This window comes from Engraulis encrasicolus, chromosome 3, assembly GCF_034702125.1.
Source record: "Engraulis encrasicolus isolate BLACKSEA-1 chromosome 3, IST_EnEncr_1.0, whole genome shotgun sequence".
In the NCBI taxonomy this organism is placed as follows: Eukaryota; Metazoa; Chordata; class Actinopteri; order Clupeiformes; family Engraulidae; genus Engraulis; species Engraulis encrasicolus.
The window spans coordinates 47,591,458-47,612,191 of NC_085859.1; the positions used below are offsets into that span (position 1 = coordinate 47,591,458).

Sequence of the window (20,734 nt, forward strand, 5' to 3'; positions counted from 1 at the left end):
AAATGAATAAGTATTAAATACACAATTTACCTTTGAAGATTTTTGGCCTGTTTTCCTTTTGGGTTCAGGCATATCTTCTTGTTTGATTTCAAGATGACCCTGTAACATTGCATAAAATACATTTGTTTGAATGAAAGCGAATGAACGAAAGAATGAATGAAAGTATTTTTGTGAAATTAATATGTGGAAATACTTACACAAATTCTGTCTTTGAACAGGATGGGCTCTCTGGTAGATGGGAAAAACTTTTGATTTGCTGTCTTCTAACTCTTTGAAATTCTTTTTGACAGGTACATCTCCGCACTCCCTTTCCACCTTGTCCTAATGGACCAATGGATAAGCAAATGGACCACACATGTTACAGAGATAAAAACAAATAATGGGAAACATGTAGATATCAGATAACCATAAAAATGATTATTTGGGTTTCAAAAACTGGAAATGCTGCACAAATAATTGAGTAGTAACTTACCTCTACTTGGTAAACTAAGTCCAAGAAGTACGAAACAGAATAATGTCAGAGTTAAGGCGTGCATGTTGTTGGTATGGTATCAGGCTGTGTCCAGTAGACGTCTGAGACTGCACTGAGCTCCAGCTTTGGCATCCTCATCTTTATAGCCAGCACAGTAACACGCCAGCTTACTTTCACTTTCGGGATAGTCAGCTGGGCTGCTGTTCTCACATGCATAGTAGGGGGCGGGCCCTTTCTCCACCGGGATTTCCCCAAAGTTGAAAAAAAAAACAAAAAAAAACGTGACATGTTGAGGACCTGGAGCAGTGTTTCCAAACCTTTTTGACCCAATACGCATTTTTTTTCCCGAGAAAAAACAAACAAACCATGACTGAGCTAACTTGTTTCTATTAAATCTCTAGGCTATTTATGTATTAAAGTCCAAGATTGCATGTGATGTTTTAGACAGTACAATAACTAGTAATTATGTAGGTATAAATATTTGTTTATGAGCATTCATCAGCCACATTAAATGAGAGGAGGTCCTAATGTTTTAGCTAGCTTACTAACCACGTTTCACATACAATGGCCAACATACCGTACAATACAATGACAAACTCCTTTACACTTCTTGTGCAGTTTTTTTCTGTTCGCTAAAGCACTTTTTTTGTAGCTTTGGCTGCTTTTGTGGAACTCAGATGTACAAATATATGGCCAAATTAGCATAGCACAAAAAGTGCTTTGCACTCAGTGTAAAGTGACACTTTGCAAAATGTATACAAATCATCCATTGCACAGCACTCGTTTTGCATAACTGTGAACACAACTCACTGCTTTACACACAATTTCCAAATTATGAAGACATAAACACCTAACCTCCTCCTGGCCTACTTTGTGAATAGAGAAACAAAGAGGCAAAGTAAGTTTTTGAATTGTACTGTCTGTGTTCAGCTGCTACAATATGCGGGTACTGTGATGATTATGTTAAATATTTGGTTCAAAAAAAATAATTTTATCTTATGTAAAAGAAACAAGCTTTAGCAGCTTTACCAAACTCTGAATATCTTCTCCAAGTGCCTTGCTTTTCCAGACAGATGATCCTCAGCTCATGTTGTGCCACCTGCTGTACACTTTGGAGTACTAGTACACTTGACAACAACAGCAGCAACAACAATCATTTACACAAGAATGTTGTAGTCCTCTTACACACACACAGACACAGACACAGACACAGACACACAAGCACACGCACACGCACACACACACACACACACACACACACACACACACACACACACACACACACACACACTTTTTCCATATTCTGGACACGGCCTGCACACACTAATGTTTTGTATGTTCAATGAATGGCTCGGATGCCGTGCCATAGCGCCAACGATCCGGGTTAAATTCTGACCCGAGATCCTTTGTCGATCCTTCCCACTCTCTCTCCCACTAATTTCCTGTCACATCACCACTGTCCTTTCCTAAATAAAGGCATAAAAGCCCCCAAAAAAAATTTCAAAAAAGAAACTATGGTGATAAATTTGGCCAGAACTAACATGAAATTCTTGAAGAAAGGAACATTGCTACTCTCTTATAGCCTGGGGAGAAAATGATACTTTGCACAATCGTCCCGGTCTAAAAGATTCTTGTGAGATCTATAATAACCATACAAACTTCCTTACCCTATGCTCAGGCATTGGGAGTTTGCTGGGTAGGTATGACCACAGGGGGGCAGCAAATATCAATGGTAGGCCTACCTAGTTGGCTCTGTATTGTGTGTCACCAGACCTTCACTGTAGGCTACCTATCTGCTCATCATCCACAATCATTGAAACAGCAACAATGCCCATTTATCATTATTAGGCTCCCCTATGCCTGTGAGTATGCACTGTGTCAAAAAACAAGTTGTAGCTGGAATATGATGTTAATTTTGATTTTGCTGCATAATTTGCTCGCAATCTTAAATAACAAGATTTTTGTCTTCATATTCATGTCATGTTTTCATACATTGTTTAGGGCTAAATATGCAGAACAATTTGTTTTTTTTTTGCTGTTTCCTTTTATTTCAATGCAACTGATCCCTCATTAAGATCCCACAAAATGTCGATAATGTGGATAATATTCTCAGTTTTATGACTGTTGAGAGTTTTTAAGGATAAAAAAAGACCCATTTTGTAATAGACGAAACTATAGCCATTGCTTAAGCTCATGTATTCTCTCTGAGTTCGGATGTTACATTTCTTTTATTTAGTACACATATTTTGTTTAGTTTACATTTATAGGAATGACATGGAAATAGACATTCCACTTTGTTGGGGTTGCAGTGCTTGTAATGAGCAAATTGCAAGATGATGGTGTTGTCCTAGGCATGAGGGGGGTTGCTGAGAGCAGGGGCTGGTTATGAGCCAATGGGCTGTAGGCTACATGGGAAGGATGGAGGTGTGGGATATCATGGACTAGATGTGTCAGGGCAGGCATGAGGCCTGTTGGAGTCTCTGTGTACTGTACTGTACATCATTGCAGTAATGTGTGGACATACATTTTGTGAACAGCACGAAAAAGTGATTACTTATTAACCCATTTTATTACGCCTTCCAAATGCTTATAGCCCTTTTTGGGGAAAAAAACTGCCCTGTAAAAACGGAAATATCTCAGCATGAACATGATAACAAAAAATGAGTTGCATGTAAATGTTAAGATCCTCCTCTTGTATTAGAAGGTGTTCAGCAGCAGGACTGATTGCATGCACAAAGATCAAATGGGTACGGATTAACTTGCCTCAGATCAGAGAAGAAGTATGGTGGGCTGTTATGGAACAGGCAGTATCAAACTTCATTCCTCTGGTGCCTGACTTTCACAACTTTTACCTTTGAAATGTAAGTCTTTTTGGATTTTGTCCAATGACAAAAGAATACTTTTCATGGACAACAGGAGAAGGAGACCTCATCAAACCAAAGTGGCAAGGGACCATCTCAGTTGGTCAACTGCAAAGAAAAGCAAAAGCAAGCCGCTGACTATCCAAACAAGATTGGACTGAAATAACAGCCAAGATAATGAGAACGGCAAAACCATATATCCCTATCAGTGTTGCCAGATGTACGATAATGATCGTATTCATAATTTTGTCCATTTTGTCCTATACGATCAAAAAAACATGATGTATGATAATATCAGAGTTGACATTCAGTTCATTTAGATGCCTTGAAACAACAATTCAGGGGTGCGTTCCAATATGCGACCTTGCTTCCTCCACTTGTGCTTGTGGCCTCGCCCCACCTCCTGGCCCCTCCTCCGTGGAGAAAACAATTAGGCCTAAGTTTCCCAGCTGTCAGCCTAGCCACACCAACTTTTGGGGTACTGTTTTTTATTCACCATCCCAATTGGAAATGAGAAAAAGACTTTACAATTGAGCTTTTTTCAAAATATTGAAAGATAATGCTGTTGTCAGTGATGTGATCATGACATATTACTTCCTGGTACGAGGCCAGAAGCACAAGTGGAGGAAGCAAGGTCGCATAGGCCTATTGATAAGGTCTTGTATGATAATTTCCTCCCAAAATGCCCCCCAAAAACATAATGTTGAGATTTTGGTACTATGATAATTCAGCATTTTCCATCTGACAACACTGATCCTTATACTGGAGGCTGCAGCTGCTGGCTAGGTATCAGTGGAGAAGCCTGGCCGCCCTGACAGCAGCGGGTATCAGTGGAGAAGCCTGGCCGCCCTGACAGCAGCGGGTGCAGTCTGCCAAGAGCTGCACTGACAATAAGCGCATACGACTTTGTTGCGAGAGTCAACGTTGCGCAAGGCACGTCAGCGAGAACTTGTTGTCACGATGTGGGTGTTATTAAATACAGCGCATTTGCAGTCGGCCACAAATATGAACGAGACGATGAGCTCGCACCGGTTTGCTCTACTAACACACCACGTGTGAGGAGTGGGGGGACAGGCAGGGAGGAGGAGCTGAAGTGGGGACCTGCGCAAACTTGTGTAGAGGTGTGAGACAAGACCCATATACACACGTGAGTGAGTTGTTGACCAACCAGTTAATGGGCGCGTGACCTCGGAGGCAGTCCGCCGACGAGCGTTGAAGGGGATAAGCAACTGCAGAGGTTGCAAGATCTGGCAGCAGCCGCATGCATCCCGCGATAGTTTTACACCATGTGACATGTCACCTCGTCAACGCAACGTCGACGAAATTTCGAAGTTTGACAGGAAATCTAACCGTCATGCAGCATTTTCCATCCAGGGTGCATTGCTGTCTAAATGCGCATACATGCGTTGACACATCTCGAATGCACCTAATGACAGCCGAAAGGACATGACAACGCCCTGCCACAGGGAGACAAGCTTCAGGTCAAATGTCATGCCTGCATTCACTTGACCTTTAGAAGCATCAATATTAAAACATAGGCATATGATAAAAATCACAATATTAATATTAATACATTGTTATGCAGGCTATGCATTAAGGACTCACCCAATTAATACTGCATTTATTTTAGGCTATAACAATTAATGTCACAAATTCTAAGGGGGGAAAGAGTTCATAGGCCTATTCATTTCAACAGAGGGATGATTTGGGAAGACTTTATATTTTGTAAAGAGAGAATGGTTGTAACGTGAGCAATATTAGGCTACAATTCTGGATAGCCAACAATCTGGCCTTCAGCTATGACATATCAGGCACACTCATGATGTGCGTGCACAGAGAATGTTGCTGCACTGCCCCTTTAACTGCAGTGGTAAAGGTAAACACTCGTCTACACACGTCACGCCCTATCACGGTCCACAGCTTGGAACTAGTATTTTGTGGGATAGTGGGTGCATTGATCGTACCTCTAGTGGTTATGGGTGAACAGATATGCGTCTTATGAAGCATATCGACGTCTTAATTTGTTTAATAGGTTGATTAATAAGTCGTAATGTCCGTGGTTTTGTTGTTGACGTGCCACTGAGACGCAAAAGTCACATGAATTTGAATTGAAGATGGCGGACCATGGCACAGAACCGTCGGGGGATGATTCGGAAGTTTCGCAAACTTTGGTGGATTTAGGAAATCAGCATGCCGAAGAAAACAATGGACATTGCGCCAGTAGTCCTGAAGAATCATTTTCACCCACATCGGTGATATTTTTCAAAGAGGCTCTAAACGCCGCTAACATTCAGTTTGGGAAGAAAGAGTCGCCGAATCCTGCTACACCACCAGTGCAATATGAATTTCGCATCGAAAGAACCAAGAAGAGTAAAAGTAAGTGGGCAATAATGACTGCATTTTATACATGAAGACCATTTTGATCTTATATTGTGGTGCGTTCTGTAAGAGGTTGAAGGTTGGCGCTGTCTTATGGTGTTTTTGAGAGCCCTCTCAATGTCAACAACTCTCTCTCGCTCTGCAATAGCTTAACCATAACGCTCGAGCTGTCACCCTATAGCGATTTACATATGGACAGGTTATTTGTTTTCCAGCTGTCCACCACTATCACCACTTCAACTGCGCGAACCTTTGAAGATGACAGCTTACCCTACGTTTCAGATTATGTACAATGCACCAAGAGATAGAAAGGGAAGATCCCACGGCTCGGCATCTTTGCTTTACGCAGTCACTTACCCCTGATGGGATTATAGGCTACAGCGTTGCCGATGAATGTGGGTCAAGCACAAAGAGTAACCAAAACAGTTAGCTATCTTATCTCGGTTAGTTGTACATCTAAGAGAGTTTACACGGATAATGCATGTGTACAGAAGCGAACCATAGGCCTAATGTTTCTTTGCTCTGTCATCTACTGCTGAGTTGATTGTGGTGTGGAATTTTCGTCGGTGATTGGGGTCACCATTTTTCTGTATTGTGTAGGGTACAGGGCTCTTTTTGTTGGCTACTCCAACTATTATATAATGTTGGCTTGCTGCTCGAGTGCATGACTCCATTAGCTATGGCCGAGAGGAGTCATGTTTTGTCATTCCACTGTAATGTGCAGGAATAACCGCGCGCGGTGTGTTGTGTAGTGCACACATCTAACTAACAGGTGAAGATGTGGTTGTGGTTGACCAGGGAAAATAACAACACACAGCAAACATAAAACATAAAAAAATAAAACATTAAACATAAAAAACACCTGTTCTCCAACTACTTACTAATTTCTTGGGGACATTCATGGGTTCAACAACTGTAGTAGTGGTTTTATTATGGCAGAATGTATCAAGCAGGGTAGGGCATGTGACTTCTGGTGATGTGGACCAATGACCCTTTACGCATCTGGATATGACACTTAAATATAAATGATTTGGCACAGCGCTACAGTTCTCAGCCCAGAAACGCCTGTGAAACAATTCCTCAGAAATGACACAATTCTGTTAAGTGTTATGTGAGTGAGTAAGCAGCAATATGGTGATGACAGTGATTTAATGTCAATAGGGCCTGCTATCCCATATGGTTCACAGTAACCAACTGTACTCATGGGGCTAAGTTTTTCTTGATTATTTGATTGAATTACTCTGGTTATGATAATTTGGTCAAGAGCATAGATGGCATAATTCTGTCTATTGTCTTCTTATCCCAAAAAGTAGTACTGTAAGGGAACGAGATGCGGGGAGAAAACATTTTGATTGAATTCAGGCATTTGCCTGATACAATTGTATGCTGTTGTTACATTGTTGGTATTTTCCATCTTGGTCACAAACCACAAACATATAGAGCAGTAAAGAGACTTCAATCAGATTTTTTGCTATCTTGATTTGCATTTTAAAAAGTACACTGATGGTGCTTCGAAGAAAGCACTTAAATCTGTTGTTAAATTTGCTGCCTAAATTTTCCTCTGATGGGACAGATTTGGCCTATGGAACCCTTCCTAGTGGACCTGTCTCACCACATCTGACAATGTGTAATTCCTCCTTTTGGCTTTGAGCATCATTGATGAGTCAGGTCCCAAATTAGGACCTGGAACAGAAACAAATATAACCTAAAGATATGATATCTATCTTATTTATGTACTATTCTAAATATAAACTACACAACTGTCCTGATTTTATCCATTAACTGTGTGACTGCCTAAGCAGCAGCCAGACCAGCTAGCCTGCGGTGTAGTGTATCCTTCAGGGAGGATGCAATTCGGCCATTGATTAGCCCTCCTGGGTGTGCAGGCACTTCTTCCTTGAGCATGATGCCAGAGCCGCATCCTGGCTTGTGCAGTGCTGTGCATCTTGGGGCTTTTAACCTCCCCGCCCGCCCGCCGCCTTCCTCCACCCTTTGCGTCTGCTTGCGCTTGCACCATCTGTTCACGTGACCGTCTCTCCTCTCCACCATCCTGCTTATTAAGGCAGCCATCTTGGTTGACACCCACCCCTTTGCGCGCAGCGCATTGCCTAGCCAATCCAATTAGCCGTAGCGGGGGTAGCTGAACGTATGAGAGGGAGGGAGGAAGGGAGGGAGTGTGGGTGCACGCGCACACTGGGTGTGGGTGTGTATGTGTGTGTGTTTTTTGTGAGCACAGAGACACAGGGCTGTGTGATTCCAGCCGCGCCGCTGAGGAGCCTATCAAACAGCACCCAAATCCCCCTGGCCTGCCCGGCACTGAGAAGAGCGAGAGACAGAGAGGGACAGACAGAGAGAGAGAGAGAGAGAGAGAGAGAGAGACAGCCAGCCAGACAGAAGAGCGAGAGGGGCAGGGCAAGCCCTTTATTTAACACGCGGGGGTTTCTACTTGCTCATTCATCGGGGGAGAGTGTCCACGGCAGCAGGAGCCCCATCACCAGTGACAGTGGCAGCAGCAGCAGCAGCAGCACAGAAGAAGAGAGAAGGAGAAGAGGGGGGAGGTGTAGACAGCACAGTGCAAGCCCCAGCTGAAGAAGAATAGCATCCCTATCCCAACCCTGCTGCTTGCCTTTCTTTTTTCTCTCTCTCTCTCTCTCTCCTCCTCCTCCTTCCTCATTGTTTTTCCTCTTTCTATTTTTTCCTCCTCCTTGCTGCTGATTCAGTGGTGGCTATTGGAGACGGCAGGCAGAGCGTAGAGAATTTTTGTCCTCCTTCCTCCTCCCTTCTCCATCTCTTTTCTTAAGAGTCCTTTCTCTTCATTTTATTTTTTTTCTCGAGTCCTTATTGGATTTTCGCCCAGTTGCCCGGCTCGGTTCGGGTGAAACGAGGGAGCCTCTCTTTTTTCCTGGAATCAGTTGGTGGCGGTCGGCAGTTGGCGGCGTTGTTGTTGTTGTAGTAGCAGTAGCATCAGCTGAGTCATCATCATGTCCGACCTGACGCCACAGAGCGACGCCCCAACCCCCACCACCGACAAGATCACGCAAGCGGCCCGCGAGACCATTTACCTCTGCAACTTCCGTGTGTCAGTGGACGGGGAATGGCTGTGTCTGCGCGAGCTCAACGACATCTCCCTCACCCCAGACCCCGAGCCTGCCCACGAAGGTAGGTAACTGTAAACTGGCAGGGCCCGGTGGAGCCAGACACCCAGACGCCCTGCCCCGTCTAGTCCCGCTCTATGCCACAGGCCGGCTATGGTGGTGGTGGCGATGGTGGAGGGGAGTGGGGATAGCCGTAGCATCAGGCGCCACTACGCACAAGGCCCATACTGATGCTGGGCGGTGCTCTATGGCAGCCAACGTATAGGCTACGCGCATGCATTCTACACACAAACACGCCCGTATACCCTTGCGTACACACATTTGTGTCTGGGACTTTTTTATCTTGTCCTCTTGTGACATTTACAATTACTGTGCATTTGTTACCATGCCGACTGTCCTCCATCACCAAGGATGTTGCCTATTATGAGGCAGAGTGTCTTAGACAGGTCATTTCTTTTGACAAAAGCAGTTAGATTTATAAACAATGGAGCAGCTAGCTCGGCATGCTAGATGCTTTGCGTTGTATGACACGATGCAGCTTCATTTCGTCAGACTGAATACCCTTTTTTCATTCTGTAAAATAGTCTTGTCCCAGGGCTGTAGTTGGGCGAGCCTTTTTCTCCCGTAGAAGATTGATGTCAAGGAATAAATGCAGCAACAGTTTTCAAGATGGGCTACGTGATGTGATGGTTTAGTGTTTTAACGAGCCCACAAACAAGGAGAGCTGTGGAGCTGGCTTTTTTTTCCTTGTTTGTGGACTCGGTCCCCTTGATTTTATCTAAATCGTATTACACCTGTAATTACACCAATCTTCCCACTGATATTAGATTTGTGCATCCTCTGGTTCCCTGATCAGCTATGCCGCAAAATAAGCTCCTTTCCCGAGAAGAGAAATGAAGTATCCAGATTTCTGAGAAATCCCTTTGGCATTGCCTCCCTGCAAATTCACCAAATGTCTGTCATGATGTCCTGCATATTAGATGTGCAAGTCGCTGACTTCCATCAGGTCATTTGTACAAAATGCTATAAAATACTTGCATGTGAAATCAATTTATCGGGTATAGAATTTCACTGCACTGTACACACCCACATGTCAATAATTTACATTTCAGCAATAATGTAGCCATTGTCTTTACTTTTCCAGTAGTGATTAATTATTTAGTAATTATGGTTCTCAGAAAGCTTGTGCACATATTTTGGACCCACCCCCGAATTGCATCATCTCAGTTTTCCCAGTGGGATACAGTGGAGTGATCACCCATCGCTGCTCTTCTATATATGGAGGGGTGAGGGGTTAATGTAGCCTGCATTCCTAATGGCCACTAGCCTACCTCAAGCCCCAGCCCAGGAAGAGTCTGATGTTGTTGAGCTGTGGCTCTGGCCCCGATCCGGCCCAGTTTTGGTGTTGGCTGTGAGCATGTCTGTCCCCAAACAAAGGCAGCTACCGTATTTGGAGGAGCTCACGTCATGGCAGTGTTAGCAGCGCTCCAGGGAGAGAGCAGGCAAGCCAACCAGCCAACCAGCTATGATGGAAGAGTCGAGTGAAAGACGAGTCATCTGGAGGTGGCCAGCAGGAGGAGGTAGAGATGAGGATGGGGCACACCACACCTCACCTCACCACCCTGTCATGGAGACAGATGCCCTTAGAGAGAGAGAGAGAGAGAGAATCAGGGAGTGAGAAAGAGAGAGAGTTTCGATCCACTGTCCATCTGAGGTCAGATCACAGTGCTGTATGCAGAAGACAAGATGGGATCAGGTTTTACTGCAGTTGCATTGATCTACCAGAAAATATGGTAACAGCCAGATGTGTTTTATAGGTACAATCTGTGATCAAATATAGATCAGGACGACTGGGCTCTAAATGTTGAGCATGTGTCTGTGCTGCTAGTCCACGTAGCACTACAACTCAAATATAGCTCTGCCATTAGCACTCTCACAGCACATAATCATAAAACACAACCAGCTCCAGTGTTGAATTTTATGGAGGCGAACTGTGATGAGTCTGTTTGAGTGAGCACTTTTTCTGTCAGTGAGGTGCAGGAGCCACCATGTCCTGGCTAAACGCATGACTCAGCCTTTTGAGGTGAGTCCACCTCTCGCCCAGAGGGAGCCTAGCTGATAGAGGTGTGTCGTTCACGAACGAGCCGGTTCTTTTGAACGGCTCCCTGAAGTGAACGATGGGAACCGGATCACAGCTGGGGGAGCCACTCAACTGTTATTTTGTTCATTTTTCATTCATTTTAAGCACGTGACTTCAACCAGAGTAATTAAATGTGGGAAAAAAACACATTGTTTGCCTTAAGGAGTGGCAAAAACAGTCTTTAGAAGCAGGAGAATAATCAGTTGTTGTTTGGACAAAATTACCTTGAGGTGGAGTCAAAATATTACATTCTAAACACTGCATACATAATTTTCAAAATAGTCAAAAGAGCAAGTTTTTTTAACGGCTCTTTGAAAGGAACGAGCCACTAAGATCCGGATCCCGCTAAAGAGCCATAAATCCCATCTCTACTAGCTGATGGGGCTCTCTGGCTCTCTCCTGGTTGAAGGGTGAAGTGCAGGACAACAGGCCCAGTGTTGGACACGCCGGTACGTCAGCAGTTAACTGTGCCGTCTGTGTTGTGGTCTTGGTTTAAGTGGATTCACTCCCAAGGCCTACATATTCCTCACAAGGCCACGCCTAACCTTACTGGCCGAAAGTTGTGAGAGGGGAAAACCACTTAAAGGAAATCTGGTTAGTGCCTTCTTGGTGTTGAATCGGCATGGGAGATATTGTTAAGTCTTAAAATCGAATGTCATGCTCAAGCCTTTTGCAGCACAAAACATGACTGGGCCTGCTCTTGGGAGTACAGTGTTTGCTAAGCTAACAAGATTTGAATAAAAACACCAAATTTGATTAGAGTAATTAAAATGACGTCTATGGTATTTTTAGAGCAAATACAGCATTTTGTTTTTTATTTGGCTCCTAAACAGTCGGAGAGGTCGCCAAAATTAGGCCAACAATTTTCTAAATAGGATCAACTTTGGCTAACTAACGCAACGACTTAACCGGTCTTATTTACTACAAGCTTTTGATGTGCCTACTTGCAGAAGAGGTACACAGAGAACATGCCACCTTATGTATGAAAGTGAGCCGACGCCAGCCCCCTTATACCTTGCAGCCTAATTCCCAACTTGTGGGTTTCATCATTTAGTGTCATCTGAACCCTGTGATGAAGCCTGCTGTCACAGTTCCCCACTGTCACCCTCCCATGACACTGCATCTTTCCTCTTCAAAGCACATTCCTATTCATCACGAGGACAGCTTTGATGGGGTACCAAAAGGGCAGATTGTCGTGTATGATGACTTCATGGGCATAAATGGGTGACTGTATGCTGTCAACTGATGACATCTACCTTCATTAATTGAAGGTCAGCATTGGAATACTCTGGATTTCTTGCAGCGAAATGTGGAGGAAAAAATGGGAGGATGGTATCCGCTAGCTACCTAATGTAATTCTGGTCCTACATCACACAGACTATGCCAATGCTTTGCTACAGAAACCCAGCATAGCCCTATGTCACATAGCTGCCCGAAGAAATGGGTAACCTAGTTCTTAGATATTTTTTGTCCTTTTTTAGACTTTATTATGGACAGGACAGTATGAGAGGTAGACAGGAAGCGAATGGGGAGAGAGACGGGGAGGGGTCGGCAAAGGACCCGGGCCGGGAATCGAACCCTGGTCAGCCGCATGGCAGGCGAGTGCCCTACGGGATGGCCACGGCAGGGCCAAGGTACCCTAGATCTTAATTAGGGCTGTAACGATATTGTATCGAACCGAGAAATCGTGATACACAGAGTCACGATACTGTATCGCCCCCATACTCAAATAGCGGCCCGCGGGGCACTTGTGGCCCGCGGGGCATCTATTTGTGGCCCTCGAATAATTTTGAAAAATTTAAAAAAAAAAAAAAAAATGTTTTTTTGGTCCGATCGCGCTGCCGGCTCTTATTTTGAAATCGCGCCACAGACGCTAGGAAGATGCGTGCCCTGTCTCCGCCCCCTCAATCAGTTTCTCCCTGCAGGCTCCAAACAGAAGTGACTATGAGGGTGGCAGAGGCTGTTGTGAGGTAGACTACTGAAGGGAAGTACGGTAGAACTTGTAAATAAATTATTTACAAAGTTCTCTTTGCCTCGTTTTTGAAAGTAATGGTCCACATTTCATTGCATACAGTGTGTTAGGACTTCGAATTGGTTTAGCACTAGCTGTAGCTAGTTGCTAACACAAATGAAGGCAAATTGTGTTTGAGCTCTGCTGGCAGCTAACTAGGGGTAGCCTACTTAAAAACGAATTGCTTGATAAACTTTTCACACTTTTAAACAGTCCCCAAATAGTTTGTTTGGAAAGCTAAGCCCCTCATAAGATTTCAAACAAAGTTATGAGCAACTTGATGATTTATTATTGGCTGTTGCATTTAATCAACATTGCATCAATGTGCCATTTTCTTGTTGGCAAAACATGGGCTGGATCTCAAATGGCGCACTTGTGCACTTCGGGCACTATGTTTCAGTGCGTAACTAATACGGCATACGCACTGAAACATGAACACTAAAGTGCACAAGTGCACCATTTGAGATTCAGCCCTGGTGTCCTCCCATGTGTCCTCTTTGTTGGGTCCATTATTGCATCTGATTCTCATTATGCATGGGAGAGCTGCATAAACAAAGTCATAATAAGCAACATTTGTTTGAAAAGTGTTATTTTCAGGCTTATTGGTTTTCTCACTAAGAAATAAATGTTTATGAATGTAGTCTGCAAATATAGGCTAATCTTATGTCATTTAAAAAAGATAATCTTATGTCATTTAAAAAAAAAATACTGAAGGGTGGGTGGCAATGACAGCAAGGCAGGCACCTCACCCCACAGTGCTCCAGAAAAATGCAGGCCCTTTATGAGAGAAATGTTCTCCCATCCTGTCACTGGAAACTAAATATCTGCTGTGGGTGTGAGTGCGTGTGTTTTGTGATTACAAAGGCCTTATAATTTTTTTTTTTTTTAATTTTTTTTTTGGTGGGGGTCGTGTCGTGTCAGCCCGGCCCGGCCCTTTATTGGGAGGAATTTTGAAAAACTGGCCCTCGGGGACTTTTAATTGAGTACCCCTGCTGTATCGTGATACAAGGAGGCAGTATCGTGATACGCCCTTTCAAAGTTTTATTACCCATTAGTCCAGGAAACAACCTTATGGATTTGATGTGATAGTGTTTCCAAACTTCCATGGAGATACATTTCAGAAATCGTGGGGTGTATCGAACCGTAGGTCAAAAATCGTGATACGAACCGAATCGTGAGTTGAGTGTATCGTTACAGCCCTAATCTTAATGTTCCTTCACTGTGCTTTTTGGAGTTCCTGGGTGGTTGATCGCACGCAACTTGGCAGCCTATTAAAACTCCCAAGCTGACACTAATGAACACAGGTGACTGAGCCTGCCAGGGTTATTTCCGACACCTTACGCTAATCGCACACTAATCCGAGTGAACACATTATATTGTTGCCAGAGAACTTTGACACTGATTAACTGTGCTGTAGTAAAATGTGATTTAGTGTGATGTGATATGTCCTAAGCTCAGGCCAGCTCTTGCTTTACCTCAGTCCAGGCAGTCATTAAGCAAGCATTTCATCTTCTGTAAGAAATGCAGGTTCAAGTGCACAGCAAATGTTAGTGGGGGTCACATAACTCATGGGAGTTATTCAGTGTGTGTGTGTGTGTGTGTGTGTGTGTGTGTGTGTGTGTGTGTGTGTGTGTGTGTGTGTGTGTGTGTGTGTGTGTGTGTGTGTGTGTGTGTGCAGTGTGTGCGTGCGTGCATGTTGTTTGGATGAGAGTTATCCCTTTGATAAGATTTGAAAAAGCTCATCCACGAGCCAAATTTCTGCTGTATGCTTGTGTTTTTGGGCATTTGCGCCTTTATTTAGATGGGACTTTCGAAGATGGAGACAGGAGGAAGTGGGAGAGAGAGAGAGACGGGGTAGGATTGGGATCATGACTCAGGCCAGACTCAAACCCGTGTCCACATGGGCATGCAAGCCCAGATGTAGGAGGCACATCAGTGCTCCATGTCTCTTAAACATTTTGGCTATAGCCTAGATTGTTTTTCAATCACGGGTTCGCTCAGAGAGAAAAGTTGGGGATCTTATTAGCTAACTAGAGACAGGCAGTGGGGTTGTAGCCAGGGCCGCTGACAGTATTTGCTGCGCCCAGGACAAAGTCATCAGAAAGGGCCCCCTAACCAATACAAACACTGTAATGGGGACCCAATTCTGGGCCCCCTATCTCCCTGGGCCCGGGACAACATCCCCCTTTGTCCCCCCCCTGTTCGCAGGTCTGGTTGTAGTAAGAAGCTTGGCGTGTTAATTCGTAAAAACTTCAGAACTTCAGTTTGGTCCAGCCACATCTTTTCTGAATATCCCTGGTCTCTCTGGAAGTGTGATAAGCAGAGTAGTGGCTGCAGTAAGACACAGGGTTGGGATTTTAGCATTTTAGTACCATAGCTTTTGTTTACAACTCCGCTAACATGTGATGAGAGGAGTCGCAGCCCCTGCCGAAGTGCAAGATCGGCCTCGTAAACACACATTCCCACTCCTGGGGAGAATTTCCAGTGAGAAATACTGATCTTATGCAGTGGTGGGCCATAAAAACAGCTGTGTGGGCACAAAGGCCACTCAGGTCAGGTGTAAAGCACATCTCATATGAGCTTTGCTTAGCGGTCTCATAACCCAAAGGTGTGTAGCTGCTGCATGCACATGTTGTAACACATTTTTTTTCTTGCACTTAACTTCAAAGTCATGGAAGGCATTTTTTATTTTTCTTCTCGATGATTCGTTTTTGGTTTCAACTCATAAGATGCATGACATCTCTTCCTTTTTTTGTCCTGTCTTTTTCTTTTTTCTTTTGTTTCTCTCATTGCTCTTTTGCAAAGACTCATGGGAGGATTTCACCGATTTGGTGGAGCAAATGCACATGCTTGATGAGTTTAAAGGTGCGTATGGCAGCATCCCGCCCCGCCCCCTCCCCCCTCCTTGTGCCGGCCCTCTACAAGCCCCGCCCCATTCCAACCCACCAGCTGAGGGATGACTTGGATCATGGCCCTGCATGCCCACCTCGCATTCAGCACACACAAACACGCTTTCTGCTGTCACAGTTCATATATGTTAGTGTCAGTGCTTTTCCTTAGTAGCTTCCACAATTATTTTCCTTCTCATTTTTATAGTTCATTTTATGTTTTTTTTGTTTTTGTTTTTTGTGGCTTTGGTAATTCTGTCCATGTTCATCACGTCATCACTTTGTCCTTTTAGCTTCACTGGCTTGGAGGCCTAGCATGTCTCGGCACCGCATTCATTTCCCATCAACCACCATCTTTTGGCCCCCTGTGTAGTAACTGATGTCCTCAGTCATCTGTCCCCCTTGATATTATTAGTCATAACCACTTTTAAAGTAAGTAATACACTGATTATGAACGTTTGAGGGTTAGAGTAGAGGGAGATGTATAACAGTATGTCTTTTTAAGATAACATTCAGATCATATCAGGAATGATTATGCAAGATTAAGTTTTCTTTTATTTATACAGTCTTTTACAAGTATTTTCAGGAGTCAAGAGCATTTTTGTCACAGTGGTTATTGCATTAATATTAGTAATCTAAGGCTGTCTTTAGGAATTCCATCAAACTGATTACTATTCAGAATTTATTTTGCCAGCTATACAAATAATATAAACAGCATGTAGTGTTTTCTATGTTGTATATGAATTAAATTCGCTTCATTATTAAAATGTAAAAAGCATTTGTATGCCAAGACATTCTACTCTGTCCAAGGCAATTTCTTCTATCTTTTGGTCAGATAATGTCTATAATTCTCTCTCACGCCTTGTGTCCAGGAGAACTAATGGAGGCGTTTTTATTCAGAGTGTAAGCACACACAGTGAATGGCTGATTAGGGATGCAGACAGGCGAGGCTCTCACTATACCCTGGTGCTCTCGCATAATATCCACAAAATCCTCTTAGATATAAGTCACATCATACAGTACAGGCCAAAAGTGTGGACTCACCTTCTCATTTATGCATTCTCTTTATTTTCGTGAATTTTCATTGTGTATTTTCATGCAGGGCATCGAAACTGTGCTTGAACACATGGAGAATTACGTGCTCAACAAAAATATCATTCTAGCTGTTGTCCAACAGCAATGTCAGCTGTCTATCCACCTGACGTCAACACGGCACAACTGATGGCCCCACACATTTCAATAAGCTTATTTTTGTCCATTTTCAAATAAAAATGCCCAGTCAGTCATGTCAATCCTAATCGAACATTAAAGTCCTCCAATAACTCACTAGAATTGTAGAACTAGAATTTTGAGACCTAAAACCTAGTTTTAAACACTTGCCAATACAAGCATTTTACAGACATTTTCTTGATCTGATATTGAGTCAAACCTGTGTTGGAGGGAATCTGTGGCAGGGTTTTTCACTATTACTTATACTTTTTGTATCACTGTTTCACCTAGATAACCAGCTATGCTGACCAAGTGACCCATTATCAGATCAAGAAAATCTCTCTTGTATTGCTTGTATCAATTAAAATTGACTCGACTGACTGGGTATTTTTACTTGAAAATAGACAGAAAAATAAGCTTGTTGAAACATGTGGGGCCCTCAGTTTTGCTGTGTTGACGTCACTGTTTGGCATTTTTTGATATTTTTTAAATAATTGTTTTTATTTTTTATATATTTTCATTTTTGTGTTACGCACATAATTATACATGTGTTCATTCACAGTTTTGATACCCTCCCTGAAAATGTACTAAGTTCTGTAAATAGCCACAAAAATAAAGAGAATTAATTAAATGAGAAGGTGAGTCCACACTTTTGGCCTGTACTGTACATTAGTTTAATATGTATTTATTCTACAGTCTCTTTTACCCAAAATAGCTCGCATCAAAGGTAAAGTACAAGCTTACACTTTTCAACTACTTGCTTCACCACTGAAACGATTTGATGGTAAAGGCCCATCTCTTCACAGTCTCACACTGAGTGATGTGTTTGGTGGAAGATTTGGTCTTCATTTATCTAGTGTGAAAGTCATGTGTTCATTGTGCACCATGTCTGAGCAGCAGTATCTTCCTGCCTGTTGTGGTGTGAGTGTGTTATGAATGGGAATGCATGAAAACAACACAGTGGGCCTGTATACTGAGTGGGATACAACAAACTGAGTGTGTCTATTAACCGTTGACTTATCTTAGAATAGTGTTTCATAACGGGGGCGCTACAGCCCCCCAGGGGGCGTTGGGGAGCCCTAGGGGGTTTATGTTTCAATACTAAGGGGGCATTGGCAGGCTTATAATGAGGCCAAGGGGGGTTTGTTCAAAAAAGGTTGAGAACCACTGTCTTAGAACCTTGCCAGCTCAATATAGCGAAAGAGGTGATTTTTTTTTGTCAGCCTGATATGTTCCAGCATATCCAGTTGCTAAGGGCTTATTATATGGCGTCAGTTTTTTTTTAACTATGAAAGTTTTTTTAAATGACTCAGCTGCGTGCTTTAAGGCCATGGATCCTGCCATGACATGTTGGTACAACGGCACATTCAGCCTCATTTGCAGAGCTTCTCTCTCATTTCAGTTGGCTGTCACTATCACCCATGTTATGACCCAGCATCACAGCTTTGTAATTGTAATGCATCGCCATGCTAGTCATGACCCTCTCCAGCCATCTTGAATGACCTTCAGCTCACAGCTTTCCACAGAAACCTGCTTAGTGGAATCGGCATGTCAGGGCTGTGTCCTCCACACCTCCTCTTCTACTCTCTGGGCGAGTGTGTTTTCTTCTGTTGCCGTGGAAGCAGCTCTAGTGTTTAATCTCTCTCTCTCTGTCTCTGTCTCTGTCTCTGTCTCTGTCTCTCTCTCACTCTCTGTCTCTCTCTCTCTCTCTCTCTGTCTCTCTCTCTCTCTCTCTCTCTCTGTCTCTCTCTCTCTCTCTCTCTCTCTCTCTCTCTCTCTCCAGACCCAAAAGACCCGATCGCCATCGAGCGGCTGAACCTGATGAACATGGCCAAGCTGAGCATCAAGGGCTTGATTGAGTCAGCGCTCAACCTGGGCCGCACGCTGGACTCCGACTACGCCCCGCTCCAGCAGTTTTTCGTGGTGATGGAACACTGCCTCAAGCACGGCCTCAAAAGTACGCAGGACCCACAACCTGACCAGGGGTGCATTTCTCGAAGCCATAGTTGCTAACTACATTAGCTACTTTGTTGTTTGCAATGCAATTTCCCATTGGCAACTACCAAAGTTGCTAACCGTCTAACAACTACACTTTCGAGAAACGCACCCAGAGCCTTTGGTTTGGAGCATAGACTGTGTACAAATACAATGTGGTCTGGTCTTGCCTTTCCATAGCTTTCGTGATTTTATCAGTCACTGTGTTGAATGAAATAGCCATGGTTTGTGTCTTACCAAGCCACAAGCTTCGCTATAAGTAATGTAACGGATTGGAATTTTCTACTTTTTTTTTCATTAATAAATGAATAGGGTCAAAGTTGTCATGTGGGCTATTCTGTTAAACCATCAGTCAGTTTTAGGAAATGAGATCAGAACTTATTAAATTTGATTCAGTCATGCAATACGATTTTCAAAGGAGACTTTATATTTCATTATTTTGACCAGCCTAAGAAATCAGATTTCACATGAAATCAGATTTCACATATTGTTTTTGTCCAAGAAAACACTAGATAAGATTGATAAGATCATTCTCACAACAGTGAATGACAAATGCATAGGCAGGCTCCACCTAGGTGGCCAATGCACCTCTTGTAATATATTGTATTTGTTTCCCTCCTGTGAACATTTAGGTAAGAAGACCTTCCTGGGTCAGAACAAGTCATTTTGGGGTCCGCTGGAGTTGGTGGAGAAGCTCACACCAGAAGCTGGAGAAATCACAGCCAGTGTTAAGGATTTACCTGGCCTAAAGTAGGTCACATACAGTAACTTTTTTAAGCATTTAAATGAGCAATTGCCCAGGAGACTGCAGACTGCAGAATCCTTTGAAACCTTCAAAATATCCCAAATTGCAATGTGTATCATAGCCAATAGGGAATCATTGGTCTAGTTCAATTGTCCCTGGGAATTTCATGCAACTTTATCCATCCATTGCCTTCTGTACAAAACAAACAGACATGACCACAAACTTTAAAAAACTGAGTTAATGTATCTATTATTTTGTAATTGGTGAACATGGAGAATTAATCTTCTAACCTGTCGTGTGTGTGCAGAACTCCTTTGGGCCGGGGACGGGCTTGGCTTCGGCTGGCCCTGATGCAGAAGAAGCTGTCAGACTACATGAAGACCATCATCAACAGGAAGGACCTGCTGAGGTAGGCGGGAAATTCCGCATCACGACTGTCGATAATGCAGCGAGGTCAAGGCCTTTACATTTCAACTTCCTCTGCAGTTTGTCTTTGAAAGATTCCTCAGAGTGACATGAATGAATGATAAGGGGCGCAGCCATGGCTCACTGGGTAGAGTGCTGCCCTTTAGATCAGAGGATTGTGGGTTCAAATCCTGCCCTTAGCATCGCCTTCATGCATTACTGAAATGCCCTTGAGCAAGGCACCTGGCCCCACATTGCTCCAGGGTCTGTAACCAATATCCTGTATCTAAAATAACTAAGTCGCTTTTGATTTTAAAAAAGCATCAGCCAAGTGTTATGTAATAACAATGTAATGAGATCAGCCCTAATATACCAGTTATGGATGTCGCATGATGACATGAGATTACTGCAACAGTTTTATGCCAAATCCCATTTCTGTCAGGTCAATTAAAGGTAACACCACCCCTCCCATACACACAAAAAGCTGAAATCTAAAATAGTTACACATTCAATTTTGCTGTATGGATCTGTTCA

General features: G+C 43.4%; 1 protein-coding gene across 3 annotated transcripts in view; it reads left to right on the forward strand.

Annotated features, from left to right (window-relative positions):
* Positions 1-5,229: 5,229 nt before the first annotated feature.
* The window catches only part of rufy3 (RUN and FYVE domain containing 3), a 30,358-nt gene continuing 14,853 nt past the window's right edge, over positions 5,230-20,734 (forward strand). For 2 of the 3 annotated variants that reach the window (XM_063195547.1, XM_063195549.1), the window contains exons 1-4: positions 5,230-5,709; positions 18,839-19,012; positions 19,683-19,800; positions 20,103-20,204. In XM_063195547.1, coding sequence (XP_063051617.1) covers positions 5,448-5,709; positions 18,839-19,012; positions 19,683-19,800; positions 20,103-20,204 — 656 coding nt within the window. In that variant the 5' untranslated portion in view covers positions 5,230-5,447. Of the gene's footprint in view, positions 5,710-7,919; positions 8,872-18,838; positions 19,013-19,682; positions 19,801-20,102; positions 20,205-20,734 lie in introns of those variants that run through there. The other variant, XM_063195548.1, reaches the window with a different exon arrangement.